Source organism: Aplysia californica, unplaced genomic scaffold (assembly GCF_000002075.1).
Source record: "Aplysia californica isolate F4 #8 unplaced genomic scaffold, AplCal3.0 scaffold00406, whole genome shotgun sequence".
In the NCBI taxonomy this organism is placed as follows: Eukaryota; Metazoa; Mollusca; class Gastropoda; order Aplysiida; family Aplysiidae; genus Aplysia; species Aplysia californica.
Window position 1 is genome coordinate 353,136 of NW_004797676.1, and position 22,026 is coordinate 375,161.

Genomic DNA, 22,026 nt, shown 5'->3' on the forward strand with positions numbered 1-22,026 from the left:
GCGTAGTTAGGCTAGGCGTGCGTAGTAATCACGGGCCGAGACGGGTGGTCCGGTAAAGTACAATCCAGCCCATGCATCATTAGTATGAACAGAACAACCAAGTTTATAGGATCTAGATTAGATATAGATCTCTAGATCTAGTACCTCCTGCGGGCACCGCGGCCGGCCCAGCAATGCCTGGAACAGCAGGAACAATTGTGGGAGCTCCTCCACTACTTGTTAGTTCGGCAGCTAAGCCTTCTCTTTGCTTGCGTCTTTCAAGCATTTTCGCTCTCAGGCTGCTCTGCCTGTTTTTAAGAGCGGTGATGTCGCTCCACGAAGCATCCGACATGATGACAGGATAGTTCTTTTCACGAAAACAACTCTTAAAATTTGAATTGTAATAATAGTCAGTCTACATGGGCGCTGCCATTTTTAATCGCGAATGTTGTCCAGGTTTGACTTCCGGTTTCGAGAACAACAACATCCACCAAAAAATATGCCGGATTTGATTAATCTCACCCCGCTTTATTGGCCAGGGTTGAGAGCCAAGGACTTTAAAGTTACTAGGCTATTATAGTGACATTCTTTAGAAATAAAATACTTCTTTTTCACGCGAAAATTAACTATCTAACCAGAATCGATTAGATTCCAAAAACGTACAAATTCGTTTAGTACTCCAAAAAATTACAGCTTAATATGTAGGCCTACATGTAAGATTTAAATATGTATAAACTACATGTGTACATGTAGGCCTATAACAATCACTTGCCATTTGCCATTGTCTACTTGGTCAACAAGCTTTGTTAAATTGTTTTTCTTTATATATATGTACACAGATATATATATATATATATGTATAATGTATATATGTATATATACATTATTGTACTCCTCCCCCTCCCTCACCCTCCTGTCACTTTCACTTTTTTTTTAGTAGAGGTTTTACGGCGCTCGCAACTGCATGAGGTCATATATTATGAGCGCCAGAAGATTAGAGGTGTTACATGAGAGTAACAACATAAAAAGAAGGGGAGAAGGACGATAGATGTTTGATAGGAGAAGCAAACCACCCCAGAGCACCCGCCAATCACCCACCCTGTCACTTCTGGTGACGTTTATCGCCTTTAGATTTAGAGAAGTCAACCGGGTTCTTTTGATGTTTTTTACTCTCAAATTCTCCTAGTTCACTACATGCCAAAGTCCATGGCTGAGGTACCAAAGTTATATCTTGAGCTTTTTAAAAAGCAGAATACACAAAAGCCTCCAGAAGCTGATTGACATAAAACTAAATATTTAATTAATTGTAGATCTATATATATATTATAAATCTTTCATCTCGACTTTCTTTTTCTTATCTTCAACCTTTTCACATGAGGCGTAAATACAAACATAACTCGTGTCATGTAATCACCTCACCACTCATCATTTGGGTATGTAGAGAAAGGGTTTTATAGCAAGAAGGTTGGTTGTTTACACTAGATTCCTTTCTTTTTCTTCATTTTTACATTTTTTAAAATAATACTATATACTCATGTCATGTGGTCACCTCGAGATCGTTGTGCATTCTTCGATATGGTAAGTTGAGAAAGGGTTGATGCAAGAAAAGTTATTTGTAAATGTGTAAAATTAGGAACAGAAGCTTCATACTCACCTTTTCACCTGGCAAAGAGACAACAAATATATATACATGTAGCCATGTATGTAAAAAGTGTAGGTGTTTTTTTCCGTCCCTATCGACACAATTTAGATCAATTAGGAGGCAGGCTTCTGACAAAGGCCAACCCTGGCTGAGAAGGATACAAAATCCCAGCATTCTGATACTCGATAAAAATTGATTCCCCACTCGGGAATTGAACTTTGGCCCCACTATAGACCCCATTACGTAATAAGTGGTGAAGGTCTGATCTCAGTACAACATGAAAGAAATTTTGGCAAACAAGCACAGAAAATAGTCTTTGGATTGTGTACCGACCAGCGAACCCTGTGTGAGTACCTCCAAAGACACATTACAGTTTCACATGCGTGCTGGTTGTGTCTGTGCTAGTGCATAAGCATGAGTGTTGAGACTGTGTATGTGTACGTGTGTGCGTGCGTGTGTGTGTGTGTGTGTGTGCATGTTTTGGAGGGGAAAGGTACAGAGAGACACAGAGAGAGAAAGGGTAGGGGAGGAGGAGAGAGAAAGAGAGAGAGAGAGAGAGAGAGAGAGAGAGAGAGAGAGAGAGAGAGGGGGGGGGAGAGAAAGAGAGAGAGAAAAAGAGAGAGAGAGAGAGAGAGATAGAGAGAGCGCCAGTGCAAGATATCCATTTAAAAGCTCAATCTGTACAATATAGTGCTTTTGTGTAAGAAAAGATGGGACTCTGAGGAAAAGAGCTCAGTTTCAAGTGAGTGTAGTGTATGAAACCTGAAGTGAAATTTTACATTAAGCCTTCACATCACCAAGGGCACTTCACATCGCCTATAACAGGCATATGTCGATGAAGAGGAGAAAAAAAGCACAGTTTGAATACAGAATTCATTTATTGCAAAAAAAGACAAGCAGAGGAATGAAACAAAGGGTTCACAGAGAGTACATTATGTTGTAAAAGTTTTATGGCCTCACTGATTTTAAAATTTATTTCAAAGGTGGGCAGCTTCGCCCTGCCTATAAGAAACTACGAACACTCCTGATCCCGGCTATGAGAGACCCATCCCAGTAGAAACATGAAGAACAAAAGCCCAACAAAATACCTTTCCCACACAGGAATTGAATTTTCATCTTCTGTGTGCAAGGAACAATACACAGGCAAGACCAAGGGCTAATTAACTTTCTTAAGTACTCCCAACTTGGGAGGATAGTAAAATTCTATGAGTCACAAACACATCTGTGTAAATATATATATGAATTATTGAGTAAAAACTTGTTCCTTTGAAGCCTAAACATTGACAAGTGCTCTTTATCTATAGCCTACATAACCGACTCAAAAAGCCCAAAGCAAGTATACTGATGAATTCAGCCATCCTAAAAGATGTGCCACAGTACAAAGCCAAACTTCAGGCCTCTGTCATAACAAATCAGACTTGGACCTAACCAGACTCCTTGGACTCTTGACACAAAGCAATTCTTTGTAAAACTTTTGGTAAATGAGAAAAAAGAATCTATGTAAAATTATGAACAGTTTGCTGGAGGAAAATGAAAATTTGTGTACTGAACAAAAGACAAAATTCTTTCTAAAAATGTCAGAATGTACAAGGTCTTGGCAGTTCTGTGGAGGAAAATACAAACTTGGGTGTTTTGACATTACAAAATAATTACAGTATTCAAGACTATGAAGTCAAGCACACAAGCATAGAAAAACCTTACTGACCAAAGAATAAATCAAAACAAAAATATATATTAATCAAAATACATTTGAACAAACACTTCCCTGGACAAAAACTTAACATATCAGAATAAAATCCAGTGCAAAAGTCTCATTTGTAAATACAGCTGAAGTGAAGAATGGTGGAAAGAAAGGACAGGAGAAATAAAGCTGGTAGAAAGAGGCACAATGAGGAACTCTATAAAAAGACCTGATGCCTAAAAACATATGTCGGAAGAACGGTTCAAGCATAGATATAAAAAAACTATAGAAACAAATGCCAAGGAAAAGAATAGAGCAGACACAGTATAAATTTGCTGGATGTACCCAAAATATTGCAACAAAATGAAAATTCGCATCAGGTTAGGGTTCTTTGGAGCAGCACCAAAGACGGGCAGGGCAAAAAGCAGCTTTGAAAATTAATCACAAAGCACCTGTTAGATAAATTCTTAATATTAGGAACCTGGATGTCCAACATTTTAAAATTAATTCAAACTTTCACCAATTAAAAATCACAAATGTCATTTTTACCACTTGATCGAGGGAAATGAACTGAACCTTACAAAAACCACAATGCTTGTATATTTCAGTAGTAACTAACATGTTATGTTGCTAAAATTTTTCAAGTCAATCAAAATGAACCAGGATTTACGAAGTTTTCTTTATGATTCTCGGACATTAAATCCACACAACGATGAAGACTCCACTCACTGCCTCTCTGTGACAGGTGCATTCTTTGGTTCACACTAACAATTCAATGATGCTACAGAACTAGGAGAAAAGACAACAAATGAGTCAACAAAAAAAAACCCACCTGTTTTCCGTTCCAATTTATGAGAAAATGAGATAAATGGCAAGCTTGAGCAACAAAATTGAATTCTTCAAAATTGTTAACATACAGGTGCAAAAAAAAAAAATGGAACGGGCAAGGGACATTTACAATATATAATATCACAACTGCAAAATCATGTCCAAAAGATAAACATACCATTCAGAAGGAAAAACCCCCCACACACATTTGAGGCAAAAAGAGTATAAAAAGGAGGTACAAAACATAAGAACACATTTTTATATATATATATATATATATATATCACAAATAAACAAATATGGACCCAAAGTCGCCGAACTTGCTGCAAACTAGGTTGAAATCTTATCAAAAGGGTGGAAAAGAAACTAGCAAAAGTGTTCGAACTGTGTCAATAAAAAATCAACCCCTTTCATGTTTCACACAAATGTTTCCATTTTATGAATGATAATGGCAAAATTTCCAACCAAGAGATATTCTGAGGTTATTAGAATAACAAACTAAACATGAAATATAGCTGAAAACCATTTAGAGGACCTCTTACATTACGGGCCTCAGATGGTGAAAGGTATGCAAATATAGTTCCAACAAAAGCATCAAGCAACGCTTAAGTTGTGAGAAATTAACAGTTTACAACTCTGTCTAATTCAGCCCTATCAAAAGATAATCTAGAGTAAAAATCGAGTTCTTTTCTTCATTTGACCTTGCGGTATGCTTAGCCAAATCTAGGCACATTTTTGGGCTTGGTTGTTAGAGTAGAAGTAGAATAGAAAGAAAGAAGGAAGAATCAAACAACAATAAATATCGATACGATAAATGTATGTCTGAGTGCAGATGCTCATATATGCAATTTAACCTCTAGAAAGGCTTGACTCTATTTTCAGTGTGCAGTAGAGCTATTCCAACCAATAAACAACTGAATCTGAGAAAATCTGGGCACTCAGTGCAAAAATACATGCCATGCCAGTGCAAGTGAATAAAAATACAGACAACATACAAGATGAGCTAAATGGATTAAATGTTTTATTTTTAGAGAATCGCAACGAACAGGTCGGAACAGAAAGCAAATAGTAATTAACTTATCAAATGTGCACACTCAGCAGTATTGTAGAGCAAAGAGATGAAATGTACAATAATAGTTTCCCAGACTTTCTCAATCTTGATTCTGAATAACAAAACACTGTGAAAGGTCTTAACAACAGATGTCTCCTCAAAACAATCAACCAACAATCATCAAGTATTGCATACCCGAACAATCAACAACCGTATTCATCCACAAGTATCAATATGCTGAGCTTCCCCACAAGAAGTGAGGACAGGACGTCTTGAACAATAATAATATTTTTTCTTTAAAGATATCAACATACATTTGTAAGCCACTGACAGAACCTCTCATTTCTATTAAGTCCCTTGGGAAACGTTATCACCATAGAATATCAAGCAGTAAGAAATTTGCGAAAGGTATTACAACCCAGAGTATTATCATTACAACAGCAAAAATACAAGAGAACCTAGGCATGAAGGAAAGTAACAATAGAGAGTTTACATCTATCTATATAAATATATATATATATATATAAAATAATAATAATATACAGTAGAACCTGTGTAAGACGGCCACCATGTCAGACGAGGAAAACCGAGTGCTATGGTAAAACAAACACATAGGTCGCTACCACTCGGAGAACGAGCGACGTTTCTGTCACAAGTTCATGTTGACATCCATTGTTACTTAGTTACAGACTGAGTAAATAGCGACCACTCATCTCACTTACGATTTGTGTACGAGTTTTAGGCGGGGCTTATGGGTTATGAGGGATCACACGCTTACCTCACCAGCAGTTGAAAATTTGTTACCTATTGGTCAACAGTGGAAGGGGCCTAAGCAACATGACCGGTTGGAGGGACTACCTAACAACAAAGACAAGTGATTGGATTATGGCGGCTCGCCCACAACGCCAGGGGCCAATACATGATTTATGACAAAATGTAATGAAGTCACTACGATGGGCGTCTAAGACAGGTGTTATTACTTAGTGAGATAGGGGTTGTGCGATAAAATAAGGTGGCCGCGGCCGTGTTGGACAGGTGCTCGTTTTACACGATTAAATTATATAGAAAAAACGCAAGGGGGGGAAATGGAAAGTGGCCATTAGTACAGACGGCCGTCTTATAGAGGTGGCCGTCAGGGCAGGTTTAACTGTATACAAGATTTCAAGAATAACATTGTTTAGTTAAGGTTACGATACCTCTCACAGTACAGTAACATGCATATATCCATTTAACATGCATCTACAAAGGTAGTAGTACTATCACTCCTTTTATCAGCATGTTTTGCACAGTTAAAGTCATTGCTACATACTTTTTCAAAGCAACATAAACAAAGATCAACAACCACAAACAACATAGGATCTATTGTGGGCTTATAGGCCTCAAAGACAAGATTCCAGCACCAAAGCTACGAGATTCTGTAAGTTTACAAGGAGCATGAGCAATGTGGTATTGCAGTTCTCCTGTACTATAGTTGTCACATCCCCGTTTTTTGTTCTTTACTCTAGGCATTGAAACTCCCCTTAACATGATAAAAAAAAATTTCAGTCATTTCATCATTCTCCTCATGGCAGTGGCACTTCCCCTTTCTTTTTTTTTTCTCCTCACTAACAGTAGCCTGCCATTGTCAATGCACATCATACATGTGTTCAATAGGCTAAACACCTCCCCCCCCCCCCCACTTCCCCTTATTTTCTGGGACAAGGAAATGAGACACTAGGAAGCTGTTAAATATCCTTAATTTGATAGGAATATTCCATTTTTGAAAACTTCCTGATTATCCTTATAATATCCAACTATGATTCATTAATCCTATGTTTTGCTATTTATATTAGGTCTTGACTCTTCACCTTCAAAAATTTTTCCACCCCAGTTCGCCCGAATTAATTTTCAAATCGGCCCAGGTTCTAAGGGGTGCCATATTCTAGACACAAATCACAAACAAGTTTAACACAAACATTTAAAGGTAATAAAATGTAGAAAACATTTATGGAATTGATTAATATCAATCTATGTATTTGTTTAAGTATCTGAGATACGTGGGGTGACAAAATAATAATTTTTGTCACTCCCACGTAAAATAGAAAATCACCGGTGCAGTCACTGTCAAAACCATCAGAAGAATCTAGTCATCTGCAGAATCCTAAAAATTCAATAGTTTGGTAATCACCTTTGCGTGAAACAAACTAGGGAATTTGTCTTTCCTTTACAACCACTCACTTGTTCTCACTTCAAAATTATTTTTTTTAAATCTGGCTCTGAAATTATTTTAAGTCTAAATTATTCCAAACAGTCTCGAACCCTTTCTTCCGTGTCCAAATTTTGAGCGAAATCGGATAATCAATCACAGTTTCCAAAAATAGGATGTTTATGAAACTTTAAAAAACCACCACAAATGCATGTTGATGCAAAATGAGACACATTCGGAATCAATTCTCCTACCATCACCCTGGCAGTACACGATAAGTCAAATGACATGTCCATTGTCACTTTGACGGTAAACAGTCAAACTGAGTAGCAACAGGGAAATCCATCAAGTAGGCAACTACAATCTCCCTCGAACCTCATCCTGGGCAGTCAAGTATGAGGTTGAAAATAAGGTTCCCCTTTTTTTCCAATTTCCCAAAATTTGCAGCTCAGCATGTGTTAGTAATATAGTAATGACTAAAAATGGCTTACACGAGGACCATTTGATCAGAACGGTAAGAAAGAAGTCACCTCCCATTTTTTGTTCTTTTCATTTACTCTGCCTAACACTTTAAAAATTCTCTAGTCCCGTGAAGTTTGCATATTATCAAAGATTTTATTGTATTTGTTTAGAGTTTTTTGTGCAGTTTCCTGCTCAGCTTTGAATTTTAATTTTAATTATTTTTTTTATTTTTTTTTGGGGGGGGGAGGAGCAGTGAGAAAGAAGCATATTCTAATTAGTATGAATTTGGCTCATGAAAATGTATCAGTATATATATATATATATATCAAACAGTAATAGAAATAGAACAGAGAAATATTGTCATAGAACATTTTTTTTTCAGTCAGTAGTCAGTGAAGCCCCTTCCAATCTCTTTCTGTCTACCATCAGGCTCCTCTCAACAACCAGACTAATCATCAATGTACTATGAGAACATTTTTACGCTATTTTTTTATTCTGTCCTTTTGACTAGTTGAACAAGTGGGTATTTTCTAGGCTGAGGAGACTAGGCAAATCATGCCTAACAAAACATTTATGCGAAATGGAATTAGAAAAAAACTCATTCTTTAAGAGGAACATATTAAGTCTTTTTCTATATGGTGCTGGAAGAATATTTTCCTCTACACAATAAAATTTACTTAATTTTGGACTTCCAACCATGATCTAAAAGGCAGACAACAAGATCCCGTCAACATGTTAAACTCTTGGATTTTTCAGGGGCTGCATCCCTCTCATCTTGTAGTACCCTGTGACCTGTTTGGGGACTTCCGCCAACACACTCCGGGCCAGCTCCACCGGTGTAGACTGGAAACAGAAAAACAAATCATGTTAATGAAATCACATTAAATAGGGACAAATAAATGACAAGAACATAAAATTGACAAACAGAAATGCTTAAAATATTTCTAAAAATGAAAAAATAAATAATAGAAAATACAAAAACATTTTCGTTCTTAATTAAGTGTGTACTGATTTTTCACTTTATATAACACAAGAGAGACGTTTCATCATTTTAGTTTTAGTAAGAGTTGTACTGCACTTTCAACACAAAAAGGTCATATAACTGTCGAAGATTACAGGCGTTAACAAAAAAGAAGGAGGAGAGAAAGACAATAGATGTTTGATAGGAAAGAAGGAGCAAACCACACCAGAACACCCGCCCATTTAATGAGGGCACAACTACAGACACAATATTCAAATCTTTTTAAATACATTTGTTTCTCACTCTAAACATTAAATCACAACCCTGTAAACACCAACCACACATAGAAAAACTTACTAATTTCCTCAACTAATTACAACATGGCTCGTGTCTAACTGCCCACTGGAGTGCTAACAAAACTGTTACAACATCAACAAGTATTATCTGTCTTTAATTAAAGTCTAAACACAAAAGGCAAGCTGCAGAATGCAATGTGGAGATAAAAATAGCAGGTAAAATAAATTTCTAAGTTTAAAACTTCGAAGAAAAAAAATTTCAAAGATCAAGAGGCTGCTTTATAGAGACTCAGAGATAAATGATACACAGATAGAACTAGCATAACAAAACCTACAAAATGCGAAAGCCAAATAGCTCAGCTTCGTCTTTTCCATCCCTCATTATATACAACCATCCAGCAATACATGACTTAATGAAACTCCACAAAATGTTTCAACTACATCAACAGAAATCAAATCTAAAAATTTGCAAAACTCTCACATTTTTAAACTCTCTGAAGGGAACAAATTGAACAATGTCCCTCTTGCATGGCTGACCACCTGGAGCTCTCAACACCCCATTGTCTCCATCCAGAATCTCCATATCGCTGAAGTCAGCATTGCCAACACCCACAATGATCAGGGACATGGGCAACTCGCTGGCTGCTACAATGGCTGACCGTGTGTTGGACATATCACTGAGTACTCCGTCAGTAAGCATCAGCAATACGAAGTAGGCCTGACAACAAAGGGGGTGTCGTAGACAAAGGAGAAAAATAAATACTCAAAATAATGTGAAAGACATACATTAAATCTACACTTAGACATGAACACATGTGATATTTCTGGTATATCATTAATGTCCTCTTCTTTTTCTTTTATCGTTTCCCACTCTTTGCTATAAGGTAAAAATATTTTAGATCCAAATTAGTCATTCGTACATACAGTGGAATCCTGTTATAACGAGAGGGAGGGGGCCGGTGCGAAATGTCCGTTATAGCATGATTCTCGTTATAAGGGATCCAGTAATAAATTCAAGGGAAATAGTAAAGTAGGCCTAATCTATGAGTTTGGTGCTCTGTTTATTCCTTTTTGTATTTCCCCTGATGATGATTTTGTTTAACATGATCTCTAGGTCTTACTTGACCAAAAATCGAATCAGGTTTCTATCTCTAACACTAGCAATGTTGACAGCTCGGCGTTGGCGATAAGAAAGAAGGGGCTCTGGCTCTAGGCTAACTAACCCGCTGGGTTGTCCCCCACCCCACCACACCCTGTGGTACATTGCGTCTGCTTGCGCACGTCACATATTCACTCCATCTATCACAGCATTGTGACCGCTCCATCCTGCACCAGAGAAGTGAGAGGCACGGTATGCCTAGATAATCTAGACTGGGCTGGCCTATCATGCGATGCGTTCTGCTTGTCTGCGCATGTCTCACTCTCCCCACTCCTTCGCTCCGGCCTTCATTGTTGGTTCGCACGGGCTCTCCCATTCTTTGTTTCACAGGATCACCTACAACTTTCTCAACAGGTAAGGTTCTAAATGTTTTAATTGGTCTGTGCGTTGTGCACAGAAGCAGCAATATTTCGTTATAACCGACTCGCGTGACTGTCTGATTGCGCAATAGCAGTATTTTATTCAGAAAGATAAAGAAGGGAAAAAAACGGGGTTTTAGAATAGTGTCTTTATAACAGACTTCTTGTTATTTCAGGACTCGTTATAAGTGGACTCCATTGTATTAAGGCCTTAAACTAAATGCAAAACTGTAGTGTATTCAAAGTGGTGCAATGTATGAACAGTCATTTCAGGCCCAGAAAAGAATCCCACTGTGTTTTGTATGATTGTAAAGTGAATGCACTAAGAGCTGCCATATTGGAAACTACGCGCTCTCACAATTAGAGTCTGCTGACCAGGCAACAAACATCAGACTGAACCTCAAAAACGTGATGCTTCTGTTCTCCTAAAGTATATATAAAGTCACCCCAAACATTTGATACCCAAATTAACCACAGAGCTCACTGTTTAGTGTCTAAATCTCTAAAAGAAAAAAAAAAGAGCGTAAGGCCTGAAATATTGTATATCAACTCACATCGTCATAAAGCTTTCAAACTCCATTTGTTTACAAGTTAGTCAGTATCTTACAGTTCTTAAGGATCATCACTTGGAGTCTAAAGAAAACTTGTCTGTCCACTTACATGGGCTCCCTTACTGCCCTCCTCTCGCTGTGCCATAGCAGCAAACTTGGAAACATGCTGTATGATGGGAGCAGCATTGGTGGGACCATACAATTGGACTGTCTGGATGCAGTTGTAGTAAGCTTGTAAAACACCATCAATTCCTGCAAACAGAAATTTCTGAATCAAATATCTAATTTTCCAAATGTAAAACTTTTCTGAATTACATGGGTCACCACTGACATGGTGAAATATATACATTTTTTTCCCCCTAAGTATTTTTTAAACACCACTGAAGTAAAACACATTTAAGATCAATTTTGCTTGATGAGAATTACAACAGACAATAAAGTCTGCACTTACTGTCTTAGGCTCTTTTACTTCACATATCGGAAAGAGGGTACGAGAATAAACAACTTTCCATATGTGTAATGTATGTTCTTGTTGAGATAGAGCATTATGTTCCTTAATAGTAAATATTTTCTCAAACGCGGAACAGTTTACCTTGACAATATGGATTCTGTGGGTTGAAGTTGATGGCAAACTCATGTGACACTTGCCAGTTGGGCGGAATCTTGGCACCAAAGCCAAGGGCAGGAAACAATTTGTCTCTGGAGGTGAAAAAAAACAATTAAAGTTAAAGATAAAATGTTCATGTGTTAAAGTAGTCACACATTGATACAAAAAGTAACAGTCTATTTTCATGAAATACAGATGTGATGACACATTCCAGCAAACAACCCACAACAATACATACAGTCTGCAGGTTTACTGTACTAGAGAAAAATTACTATGACAATTACGACTGTCTATACTATCTCATCAAAATACATTTTCATTATTATTCCTTTCGCTAGGTATAATGTTATGACTAAGTCTTAAATGTAAAAAACGATTTTATTCCATTGTATTGAGTACCCATGTCTTTTTGTTTAGAGGTACCCAACAAAGTCCACAAATTTTAAAAGCATAAAGGACTGACCTAAAATCTGACTCGAGGGCATACAAAGAGCACTTGTTTAATCAATAGTTTGTAGACCAACCAAATAGAAGGACCTCTATACAAAGAGCCAACCGCCCCACCAACGAGGAATGCAGTGCAACTCTCTCTTTTTTTAAAATCCAGCACTCTTTCCCATCAAACTGGCTACTGTCAGTCAATACTACCAAAAAAAACTAAATAAATAAAATAAGCCCTGAATCCCTTGAAGTATGCTATTAGTTTCCAGTTGAGAATTAACTTCAGCAAAAAACATGTGAGCATAGTGAAAATGAATGTAATACAAAGCAAAACAGAGAAAAGCTCAGACATACGTGTCATAATCTTGGCACACCTCCCCAACTGCCTTGATAGCACCCATATACTCATTGGGCTGGTAGGGGTTGATGTAATGAAGAGAGGTTGTCTGAGCCGGATTTCCATTGGAGGCTGTGAAGTCAATTCCCACCTGTGTGCAGAGAAACAGACAGCTGTCACAAGAAAATTATTTACTTTTTCACCTGTACACAGTACACAATAGTCCTTCATTTGACCACATTGAGGGAATATCCATTAAATGTGTTAATTTGGAACCAGAGCGGACATTTACCCTACCTAAGAAATACACGGGTATTTCTCTCGACAAATATGTTGTGTTTGAGGAAAGCACAGTAGTATCAATCTCTACACCATGTGACTCACAGTCGTAAAGACTGCCAACATGACAGCACTTTTTAAACCATTTTTTAAAACTTACATTCTTGTCTCACTACACAAAACTGATCAAAAGTTCAGACCGCAAAGCAAACAATTTCCAATCTACAGGGGCAAAGGAAGAGGAAAAAAAGGAGGTGGGGTAAGAGGACAAGAAAAAGGAAAAAAAAGGTGGGGGGGGGGAAGGAGGAGGAGCAGATCAAGAAATAGAAGAAGCAGCAGCTCACAAAAAGTGTAATTTCTAAAACAAAAATAATTGGCTACTTACAGTGAAGTTGATCTGCATACCCCCAGTGATGTAATCCAGGAAAGAATGCTCCTTAAAAAGCTGTTGGATACAAACAAAATTTTGAGGTGTAATCTGTGTCATGTATAGAAAATTTCAGAGAAAAAAGAGCAACTTGTTTACAAATAGGAAAACCAAACCATTTGTTCATGTATTACAATACGGTAGGCCTATAATTTACATATCAGACACTACAATAAAAGAGACTTCTTCGAAAGTAGGACGTAAATATTAAAACACTGATGACACTAGAAGTCTTGAGGCTACGGCACATCCTCTCTTACTTTACACTCAACTCTACGCTGACAACAAGCTCCATCCAGGAACATAAAAAATATGGGCTACATTAAAGAATAACAGCGATATAATGCATAACAGGTTGAATGTTGTATGTCCTCAGGTGACTGATATGATAAATTGGACTTTGGTTCCCCCCTTTTTCACAAGCCTTATCTTTTGGTAGATGGGAAGGAGTACCCATTCTTCTTTCGTGAGAAAGAAAAATGAGAAAGTCTGTCAAGCATGTTGTCAAGATAACATATCATATGTGTGCTACAAAAATGACCAAAATCAAACTGATTCATCATGGTATTCTTTACCTGGTGACCTACTTCCCTGTCATAAAAGCACCAAATTATGAAAATATAACAATATAGCCTGAGTCACAAAAAGATATAAAAAGAGGAACTTTCTTTGATTTAAATAAAACTACGATAAAAGTTATGTTATTACCGTAGCACGTTGATGAGGTATACGTAAGAAAAAGAATAAGTGCACTTACTTTGCAGGTAGTCAACACAATGATTCCAGAGTTCTTGTAATTTCTCTTTTTGGCTTTCTTGGAAGGGTTGACACAGGGCCATGACGTCTGCCATTAAAAAATGTACAGACAACAGTCAACATAGGGTTAACTATTCAGAAAAACACTTAGAACACTATTAGAAAAAGAATAAACATACTCACTAAAACACCAAAACAACTTCGTACCTCTTAGAGTTTGTGGTGAGTCAAACATTAGAAACTTGCTAAATGTGGCCTCTTGCTTTCTGTCAGTTTGCATTCAACAAATTGTTCTGACAATTAAGTCATTTTAAAAGTGCAGTACTCGGCATTGCACTTGAAAACAAGTAGGAAGAAGAAAGACAAGACAGTGGCAATACATTAAAGAAAAATATCACAAAACAACATCTGAGCAAAGATGTCTCTCATTCACAAATGCCTTAAGGGTACATGCAGTGCACACAAAACATACAGAGCTCCACTAGACTTTTATACTTTAGTTGCCACTGATAAAGAAAACACATTTTAAGAAGAATCATTAGGTGTTCTCACCTCTTGCTGAGCTGCCTTAGACATCTCATCAAATGTTGTGGTGAGGCCGCCAATGTAGTCGTGTGAGCCGTCACTGTCCCAGTCATAGCAATCAATCTGACAAGTAAACAACATGGGGCAGAGAGAGATGTTGAGATGGTAGATACATTGAAAAATATACAATTGTTCTTTAGGTTGGGAGAAACAGAATGTACTGCTGACACAGTCTTAATCTATTACAACAATGCGGCAGTTTCCTAATCTACTTTCAATACTTGCACTGCTTCTAAATTGATTTTTTTCCAAATATCTGCATGGAACACACATTAGTAAAAGTGGCTCAAACGTTCATGATAAAGGAAGGTGGATAATATACCGTTATGCTTCACCTGATGTCCAACAGAGTTCTGAGCGGGATCTTGAGATAAAAGTATTTCGAATATGACGCTCAAAACTACCACGTCAACAAAAGATCTCCGCAAATATTAAACAAATAACTAATTTTGAATTGTACTTGAACACAGCATGAACAGCAGCAATGTTAGATATCCAGGATGAAGATCCTTCTACCTTAAAAAAAATCAAGAGGGCTGTGTGCAAATCCTGTTGAGTAAGCGTTTAACTCATTTATCAGTCTCAATTTGTTTCATGGGGACTCTCAATGATCTTTCCCAGAGATAAGACTTCTCATGTTCAGGGCACTCACCTTAATGTTTTGCTGTCTGTTCCCACCACACAGTGTCTGCAGTGACAACTGAAATGGCCGCCAGCTGGGGTTCAAATTGTTCTTTATCACCTGAAAGTGAATTGGTGTTTAGTTTTAGTAAGTTTTTTACGGCACTTGCAACACAATAAGGTCATATAAGTGCCTAAGATTAGAGGTGTTACATGAGAGTAACAAACACAAAAAAAGAAGGAGGGGAGATAAAGACGATAGATGTTTGATGGGAAGGAAGAAGCAAACCACACCAGAGCACCCGCCAACCACCCACTGAATTGGTGTAGTCTGTGTACAAAATCATAGCATACAAAAATTTCAGAGCATAGCAGCCAGCAAATCTATCTCATAACAATTTAGGGAAGGTGAAGATATCCATTCAACATAAGACAGAGCAAATTTTGTCAATTTTTTTTCGAGGGAAATTGTAAAACAAATCTATAATCTTTGAATTCTTTGGACCTCTTTTCAATCGCATCTCACTTAAAGTCCAGTATCTATCACAATCATATGGGCCATCCTGCTCAGTTATTCTGTTGGCCACTTCTTGACTATACGTGGAATATGTTCATAAATGTCTAACGTTATGGGATTGGCCTAGAGTGAGTGAGTGTGTGTGTGCGAGGGGTGTGTGTGTGCGAGTGTGTTTGTGTGTGTGAGTGAGATAGAGAGAAAGAGAGAGAGAGAGAGAGAGAGAGAGAGAGAGAGAGAGAGAGAGAGAGAGATACAGAGAGAGAGAAGAGAGAGAGAGAGAGAGAAAAGAAAAAGAGAAAGAGAGAGGGGTGGGGAGAGAAAAAGAAAAAAAGTAAGAGAGAGAGAAAGAGGGGGAAGGAGAGACAAAAGGAAAATGAATAAAGAGATGATAGAGAGATAAAGAGGGAGAGATATACAAAAAAGGAGGGAGAGGGAGAGAGGTGAGAGACACTGTCAATCTACTATAAAATATTTTAAAGAATACTCTTACTTCACCAGCAGCCAGATTTACACAGAAAGACTTCTGAATAAAGTGGCGCCAAAGCATAGGAGTATATTTACAAAAAAGGCTCAAACTTGAACATCATTTTCCGCCCTGCTAACATTATGCTCACAGAACAGACATTCAAGAAGCACCAAGTTCTATTACTTGACTGTTTTTCTTCCTTACACTCAGAGAGGGAGTGGCAGCCGAATGACAAATAAATTTTAAAAAATCAGAATCAGTGGTGTTGCGATCATATTTTTATAAAATTGAAAAAAACATAATAATTCAGCCAAATTCATGTTGATGGGCAGCCCTGAATTCAAACACATTGTCTGTGGGCAACGGCGAAGCGCCTAACCTCTACACCACAGACACGGTCTGCCATGTATTGGTCTCTATTTTATGTTGTGGGATTAATCTAATTAGGGCTAAGTGTTCAACAACATGCTGGTTGAAGTGATTAAACCGAAATAATTGACAATATACACTCTGTAGTGTCGTTTTGTATAACTTGGTGAAATGGTGCTTGGGGCTACATTGTCGTTGTTATTTCCAAGACATGGATACAGGAGGTGTAGACAGGACACAATAAATTATTAACACAACCAACCAATATCCTACCTCTGTTCTGTGAACAACTTGCCAGCGGCCATCTGGGGTTGCTCGCTGAATCTCCAGATATGGATCAGACTTGCCGAGAAAGTCCTAGACAAAATTGTACAAAGGACAAATTCAATCATTTTTTCACATAGAGTTATTGATTTGCACCTCTTTTCTAATTCCGGACAAATGAAAGGATTGACATGCAAATCTGTTGTTCTTGTCAAAACAGTCCCACAAGTAAAAGTTATAATGAGTAAAGCTTTTTCACTAATATTCTTGAATGTATTTTCAGTCTTTAGTTGAAAAAAATTATTCCTTTTCAAAATCCTTGGGAAAATACTGATTAAATGTAATATTTATATTAAGCTTGTCCACTCATAACCAAATATGCGACAGTGCACTGGACACAGCAGTATTTCAAGCAGAGACTGCATCGTTCAGCTGGCCACCACAACGTCCAAAGTCTTTGCAAGCTTACCTTATTGTCCAACTTCTGTGCCCTGAAGGTCAAGTGGACGCTCTCTGTGCCTTCTTTGATTTCTTCAGCACTTATCTGGGAATGACAGAAACAGACAAGATGAGTATGATTTCACAGAGCAGAAGAATACTGCCTAGATGACATGTAAGAAATTTTTGCACATAAAGCAACACTTTAAAAAAGAGTTGAAAATGACAGATGTAGACAAAAGGAAAATTTGGTCGTCAGCGTTTGCTTAAGGGTATCAACACAATGGTGGTCATCAATTGCACCTGAACGTTGAGACAACATACAATAATATAGTTGTGACATCCTATTAAACTACTCCTACCAGCATGTCCCCTATCTAAATTAATTTCAATCATTTTGATCAAACATTGATGCAAAAGTGAGTCATAAAAGCACCATTTTCTGAGATTCCTGCATCATAGCAAAATCAATGCTTTAGACGCTAAATGCTAGAACTGTTCTGGAGCACACTGAATGTTATATATTACCAGTAAGCTTTAGAACCTGCTGAAGAGCTCAATTGAAATCACAAACTGCAAAATAGAACTTAGCAGTACATTGTTTTGTCTTTCAAACAACAATATTCCCGATTTCCACAAAGATCCAATAATCCAGCACCTGTGTACACATCAAAGAATAATACAATCAATTTCCATGCCCATTACACAATTATGACTTGCAAAAAAATGCTCGAATATTTACCGATATAGTCCCTTGGCCAGCTTTCCGTCCATTCCTCAACAAAAGAGGAGCTGTCAGTGGGGTGTTGGACACAACCTGCCAATGCCAGACAACATACAGGTAAATAATGAGTTCAGTAGATATCTTGCATTTCAAGGAAAATGAAATTGAACGGTGAATTAAATTTTCACAAAACTTTCCTCTCCTCCGAAATTGAACAAAAACAAAAAGAGCAAAATATGTCTTGTAAGGGATGCAAAAGAAGGAAACAAGAAATGATATTCCTATTCATCTACGGGAACATATCAGGGACAAAAACTTGACCTTTGAATAACTGAGACACAAAATGAAGAGACCCTGCCTTCTTAAAAAAAAAGGAGACACAGTTGACCCTGCTCCAACCGCCACCTGTCAAAGATAATCACCTGTACAAATGACCATTTCCCACTTCCCTATTTTTTCTAATATTATCTCAATTATAATGACACTGTCTAATATATTCTCCTGCTTAAGACATCCACTTTTCTCCTCGACAATGGGTGGCCATTGAGGACAATTTCAACTGTATCTTGAAAAATAAAAGGAGACTTGGACCTGTACCCACCTGTCCTAATGTAGTCTCAATCTGTCCTAAGAAATCGTCATCTGTGAGCTGAGGGGTAGAATTGTCCAGGTCATAGACAGCTATCAGCAGTTTCTGCACCTCCTCAAAGAAGTAGTTGACCACAAAACTTTGGGAGAATCGGGGGTTCAAACAGTTGATCACATTCTCTGTTCTTCCCATCTGCAGAAAATCATGAAAAAGGACTTCATTTACTTCATTTTGGAGGCCAGATACCTATTTCAGCTATACTTTCTAGTAGGTAAAAACGACAACGGGCACTTTCATCCGGAAGAGATTGGACAAATAAATTTGAGTAAAGAGAAGCACATTGACACAATAACAATCAAAAAGTGTGCCCAGGAAAAAATGAAAGACAGACAGACAGATACAACAGGAGGGGAGGGGGGAGAGAAGAAGTTAGAGTAGCAAGCAGCATCCTACAACATCTGAAGATTTAAACAAGAGGAATACTAAAAAGTCAACATAAGTAGTAATACCAGAGAATCAACTACCCACCACTCACATCTAATCTACCGTGACATTATTATTACTATCAATTACTTTTGTATGGTCGAAAGACAATGAATGTCTGTTCTGAAACAAAGTACAAAGAGAGTACATTTTTATTTTTTATGCAATCCCACCTAGCCTGAGATCAGGGGGGACACGATAAATACATCAGTGTACACAGACTGAAACTGCATGAACCTCAAATGGAAACATGTATTTAAGAAGGAGAAGCAAGCATCGTATGGCAAGAGTAAAAAGCCCCCATGAAAGGAATATGCTAGATCATGACAATATGTGACCCTCTAAGACAACTCATTACACCCCCACACTGACCTCCTCCCAGCGGCCAGCCCTCATCATGTAGAAAGCAGCACACGGGTCAGACTTGGACATCACGTCTTTGTTCAGCAAATTCTTGCACTCAATACGGATCTCCACACGCGACTTGAACTGGTCTGCTCCAGGGTTTGTTGCTCTACCCCCTGCACCACCTGAGGTGACAACAATGACCATGGTATTTTGCATTGGTTCAAATCTTTCCACATACTGCTAATAATGATCAAGAACAATGCACATATCAGACCTAAGCACAAGACAGCCTTTCCAACTGGTCAAAATACTGGTATGGTGTGGGGCTTGTGCTACTCTAAACACAGGGAGATAAGAGCAAAGACCTCTAAACATAACGTCCTTCTCCAACAGAACAAACCCAAACGGGCATGAGAGTTTTAAAAAACACAGAAAAAAATAAAGTCAAAGCATGCCCTGGAGATGAATCAAACCATGACTATCTATGCTGGCACCAACAGGAAGAAAGGGAAAGAGGGAGGTAGATGGAGGAGGAGGCCCCCACAACTCCCAATGCCTTTGCTCCAAGAACAGAACACAGTAACTGTAGAATTATTGACTTAACGGCCGAGTTGGAAGAGAACCTCATCAACCCACAGTGCCCTCAGAAAAAACAAAAGGAAGGAACAGTAAAACTTCAACTTCTTCCAAGACACAAGTCGGCTATTCTAAAGATAAAACGCCTCTCTACTGTGTTTCTGGAGTCTGTATTAGTCAGGCCAGATCTTTGATTGATGTATCATCATGAAAGAGAACAGGGAAAAAAAACACCACCCTTACACCAGAGACGAGGTGTACAAGTGGTACTCCAGTGGCAGGGGACATGTGCCCTGTGAGAATGACGGCTCTTTATGTATCCTCGCTTTCTTCAGTACAGATGAGAAACATTACAGGACAGAGTGACTGCTGGGTGGATTAGTATAAAATTACATGATCTGGCATGACTTTACCTCCCCTTTCAACACTAACAATATCTCTTAGGAGGGGATAATGAAAAGCAAGAGAACTATGTTACCTCGAGGGGCATTTGCCCCTTGACCTTGAGTTTGACCTGGGTAAGCAGAGTGTGCTGGAGGTTGGTGACCTTGACCTGGGTACGGGGCATGACCTTGACCTGCATGGGAAGCCTGGCCTGGGTAAGGAGCTTGACCTTGACCGGGGTATGGTGCTTGACCTTGGGGATGACCTTGCCCTGGATAAGGGCTCTGACCATGTGGTGGATTGCCTTGACCAGGGAAAGGGGCTTGACCTTGAGCTGGGTAAGGGGCCTGACCTTGAGGGGGTTGACCTTGAGCTGGGTAAGGAGCTTGACCTTGAGCAGGATAAGGTGCCTGACCTGGATAAGGTGTCTGTCCATGTGGGGGCTGACCTTGGGCAGGGTACGGAGATTGTCCAGGATAAGGGGCTTGTCCTTGTTGACCTACATTATGAAAAGAAAAACCCATGTAGGCAACTAGCAAACATATATGAGAGTGTGTGTGTGCCTGAAGACAGGTAACAAAGGAAACATTTGCTCATTGTACGAAATTTTTTGTTTTGATTGACTGTGAATTGGCTTTGAACATGTTTAAATGACACTATGAAACTGTTTAATTGCCCTAAGCTGCTTTGGAAAGTTGCACTTTGAGTAGTTACAGTGTTGTCAAAGGTATCAGAGACACACAACATGGCTAGCTGATCGATCCATATTTATTTGGAGAAGAACAACTCAAAATAGAATTAAACTGAAAAAACATTGTTCTCAAAACCTTGTTTCTGCACCTTACCTAACAATATTAATCCGACCTCACAAAGTACCCAGGTCATCTATAAAAAAACCCAAAAAAAACCCAAATTGCTTAAAAATGATTTTTGTACCAAAAAGTGCAATAAAACGCAATTCCTCAAAACGCATCATCCGGTACCTTTCACCTGGCATACACACATATACAGTGCTGTACCTTTTAAACACAAGTCACATTCAGAACGCTGTATTAGTGGAAAAACATGGATCTAGGTTTCTTTTTTAAGTGTACTATGACATTTCATCTCCAAAAAATATGTCATCTGGAGACAGCAAAATGCCTCAACAGCAACAGTTCTGCTGTACATATTGTATCAATACATCTCTTTCTGGACTTAAGAATGTGCATCAAAGGCAGCTACACAAATCTCATCTGCACAATCAGGCACAAGCCTTGACATTATCATTAATAGCAAGATGTGATATGATAGTCTCACTAAAACATGGTTTTCTGAAGTATTTTTTCAAAACAGAAAATGACACCAGAGTTGCGTGAAGAACAATTTTTAACAAAAAACTTCTATCCTGTAATTTGGTGAGTTATCTAAAGATTCACTCTGGACTTCGAACAATCAAATTTAAAAATTCTAAACAGACGAGCAGCAGGGATAAAACAAAAATGCTAGTGGGAAAAGCCAATATGATTTTTATTTTTACTGAATGTGAATCTGAACTCTGACCTTGACCAGGGCCTGTGGTTGGTCTTGGTGGAGGGCTGGGCTTGGGTGGGGCAGATGGGTTTGAGGCTGCCGGGTTGGGGTATGGGCCTGAAGGGTACGGTGCTGCTCCAGCTGGATGA

The 22,026-nt window shown here is 38.3% G+C and overlaps 2 protein-coding genes across 5 annotated transcripts in view; both read right to left on the reverse strand.

Annotated features, from left to right (window-relative positions):
• The window catches only part of LOC101854033 (N6-adenosine-methyltransferase catalytic subunit), a 51,134-nt gene extending 50,691 nt beyond the window's left edge, over nucleotides 1–443 (reverse strand). The window contains exon 1 of the mRNA XM_005104137.3: nucleotides 145–443. Within this exon, the coding sequence (XP_005104194.1) occupies nucleotides 145–331 (187 nt within the window). The 5' untranslated portion in view covers nucleotides 332–443. The remainder of the gene's footprint in view (nucleotides 1–144) is intronic.
• A 6,423-nt stretch (nucleotides 444–6,866) lies between these two features.
• LOC101854269 (copine-3) overlaps nucleotides 6,867–22,026 on the reverse strand; it is a 21,726-nt gene continuing 6,566 nt past the window's right edge. For 2 of the 4 annotated variants that reach the window (XM_005104138.3, XM_005104139.3), the window contains exons 3-18: nucleotides 21,908–22,018; nucleotides 20,460–20,864; nucleotides 19,430–19,587; nucleotides 18,587–18,766; nucleotides 18,004–18,078; nucleotides 17,293–17,367; nucleotides 16,833–16,916; nucleotides 15,239–15,328; nucleotides 14,554–14,649; nucleotides 14,003–14,089; nucleotides 13,204–13,263; nucleotides 12,557–12,690; nucleotides 11,747–11,853; nucleotides 11,264–11,406; nucleotides 9,567–9,803; nucleotides 6,867–8,671 (exon numbers count right to left, since the gene is read on the reverse strand). In XM_005104138.3, coding sequence (XP_005104195.1) covers nucleotides 8,564–8,671; nucleotides 9,567–9,803; nucleotides 11,264–11,406; nucleotides 11,747–11,853; nucleotides 12,557–12,690; nucleotides 13,204–13,263; nucleotides 14,003–14,089; nucleotides 14,554–14,649; nucleotides 15,239–15,328; nucleotides 16,833–16,916; nucleotides 17,293–17,367; nucleotides 18,004–18,078; nucleotides 18,587–18,766; nucleotides 19,430–19,587; nucleotides 20,460–20,864; nucleotides 21,908–22,018 — 2,150 coding nt within the window. In that variant the 3' untranslated portion in view covers nucleotides 6,867–8,563. The remainder of the gene's footprint in view (nucleotides 8,672–9,566; nucleotides 9,804–11,263; nucleotides 11,407–11,746; nucleotides 11,854–12,556; nucleotides 12,691–13,203; nucleotides 13,264–14,002; nucleotides 14,090–14,553; nucleotides 14,650–15,238; nucleotides 15,329–16,832; nucleotides 16,917–17,292; nucleotides 17,368–18,003; nucleotides 18,079–18,586; nucleotides 18,767–19,429; nucleotides 19,588–20,459; nucleotides 20,865–21,907; nucleotides 22,019–22,026) is intronic. The other 2 variants (XM_035971261.1, XM_035971262.1) reach the window with 2 other exon arrangements.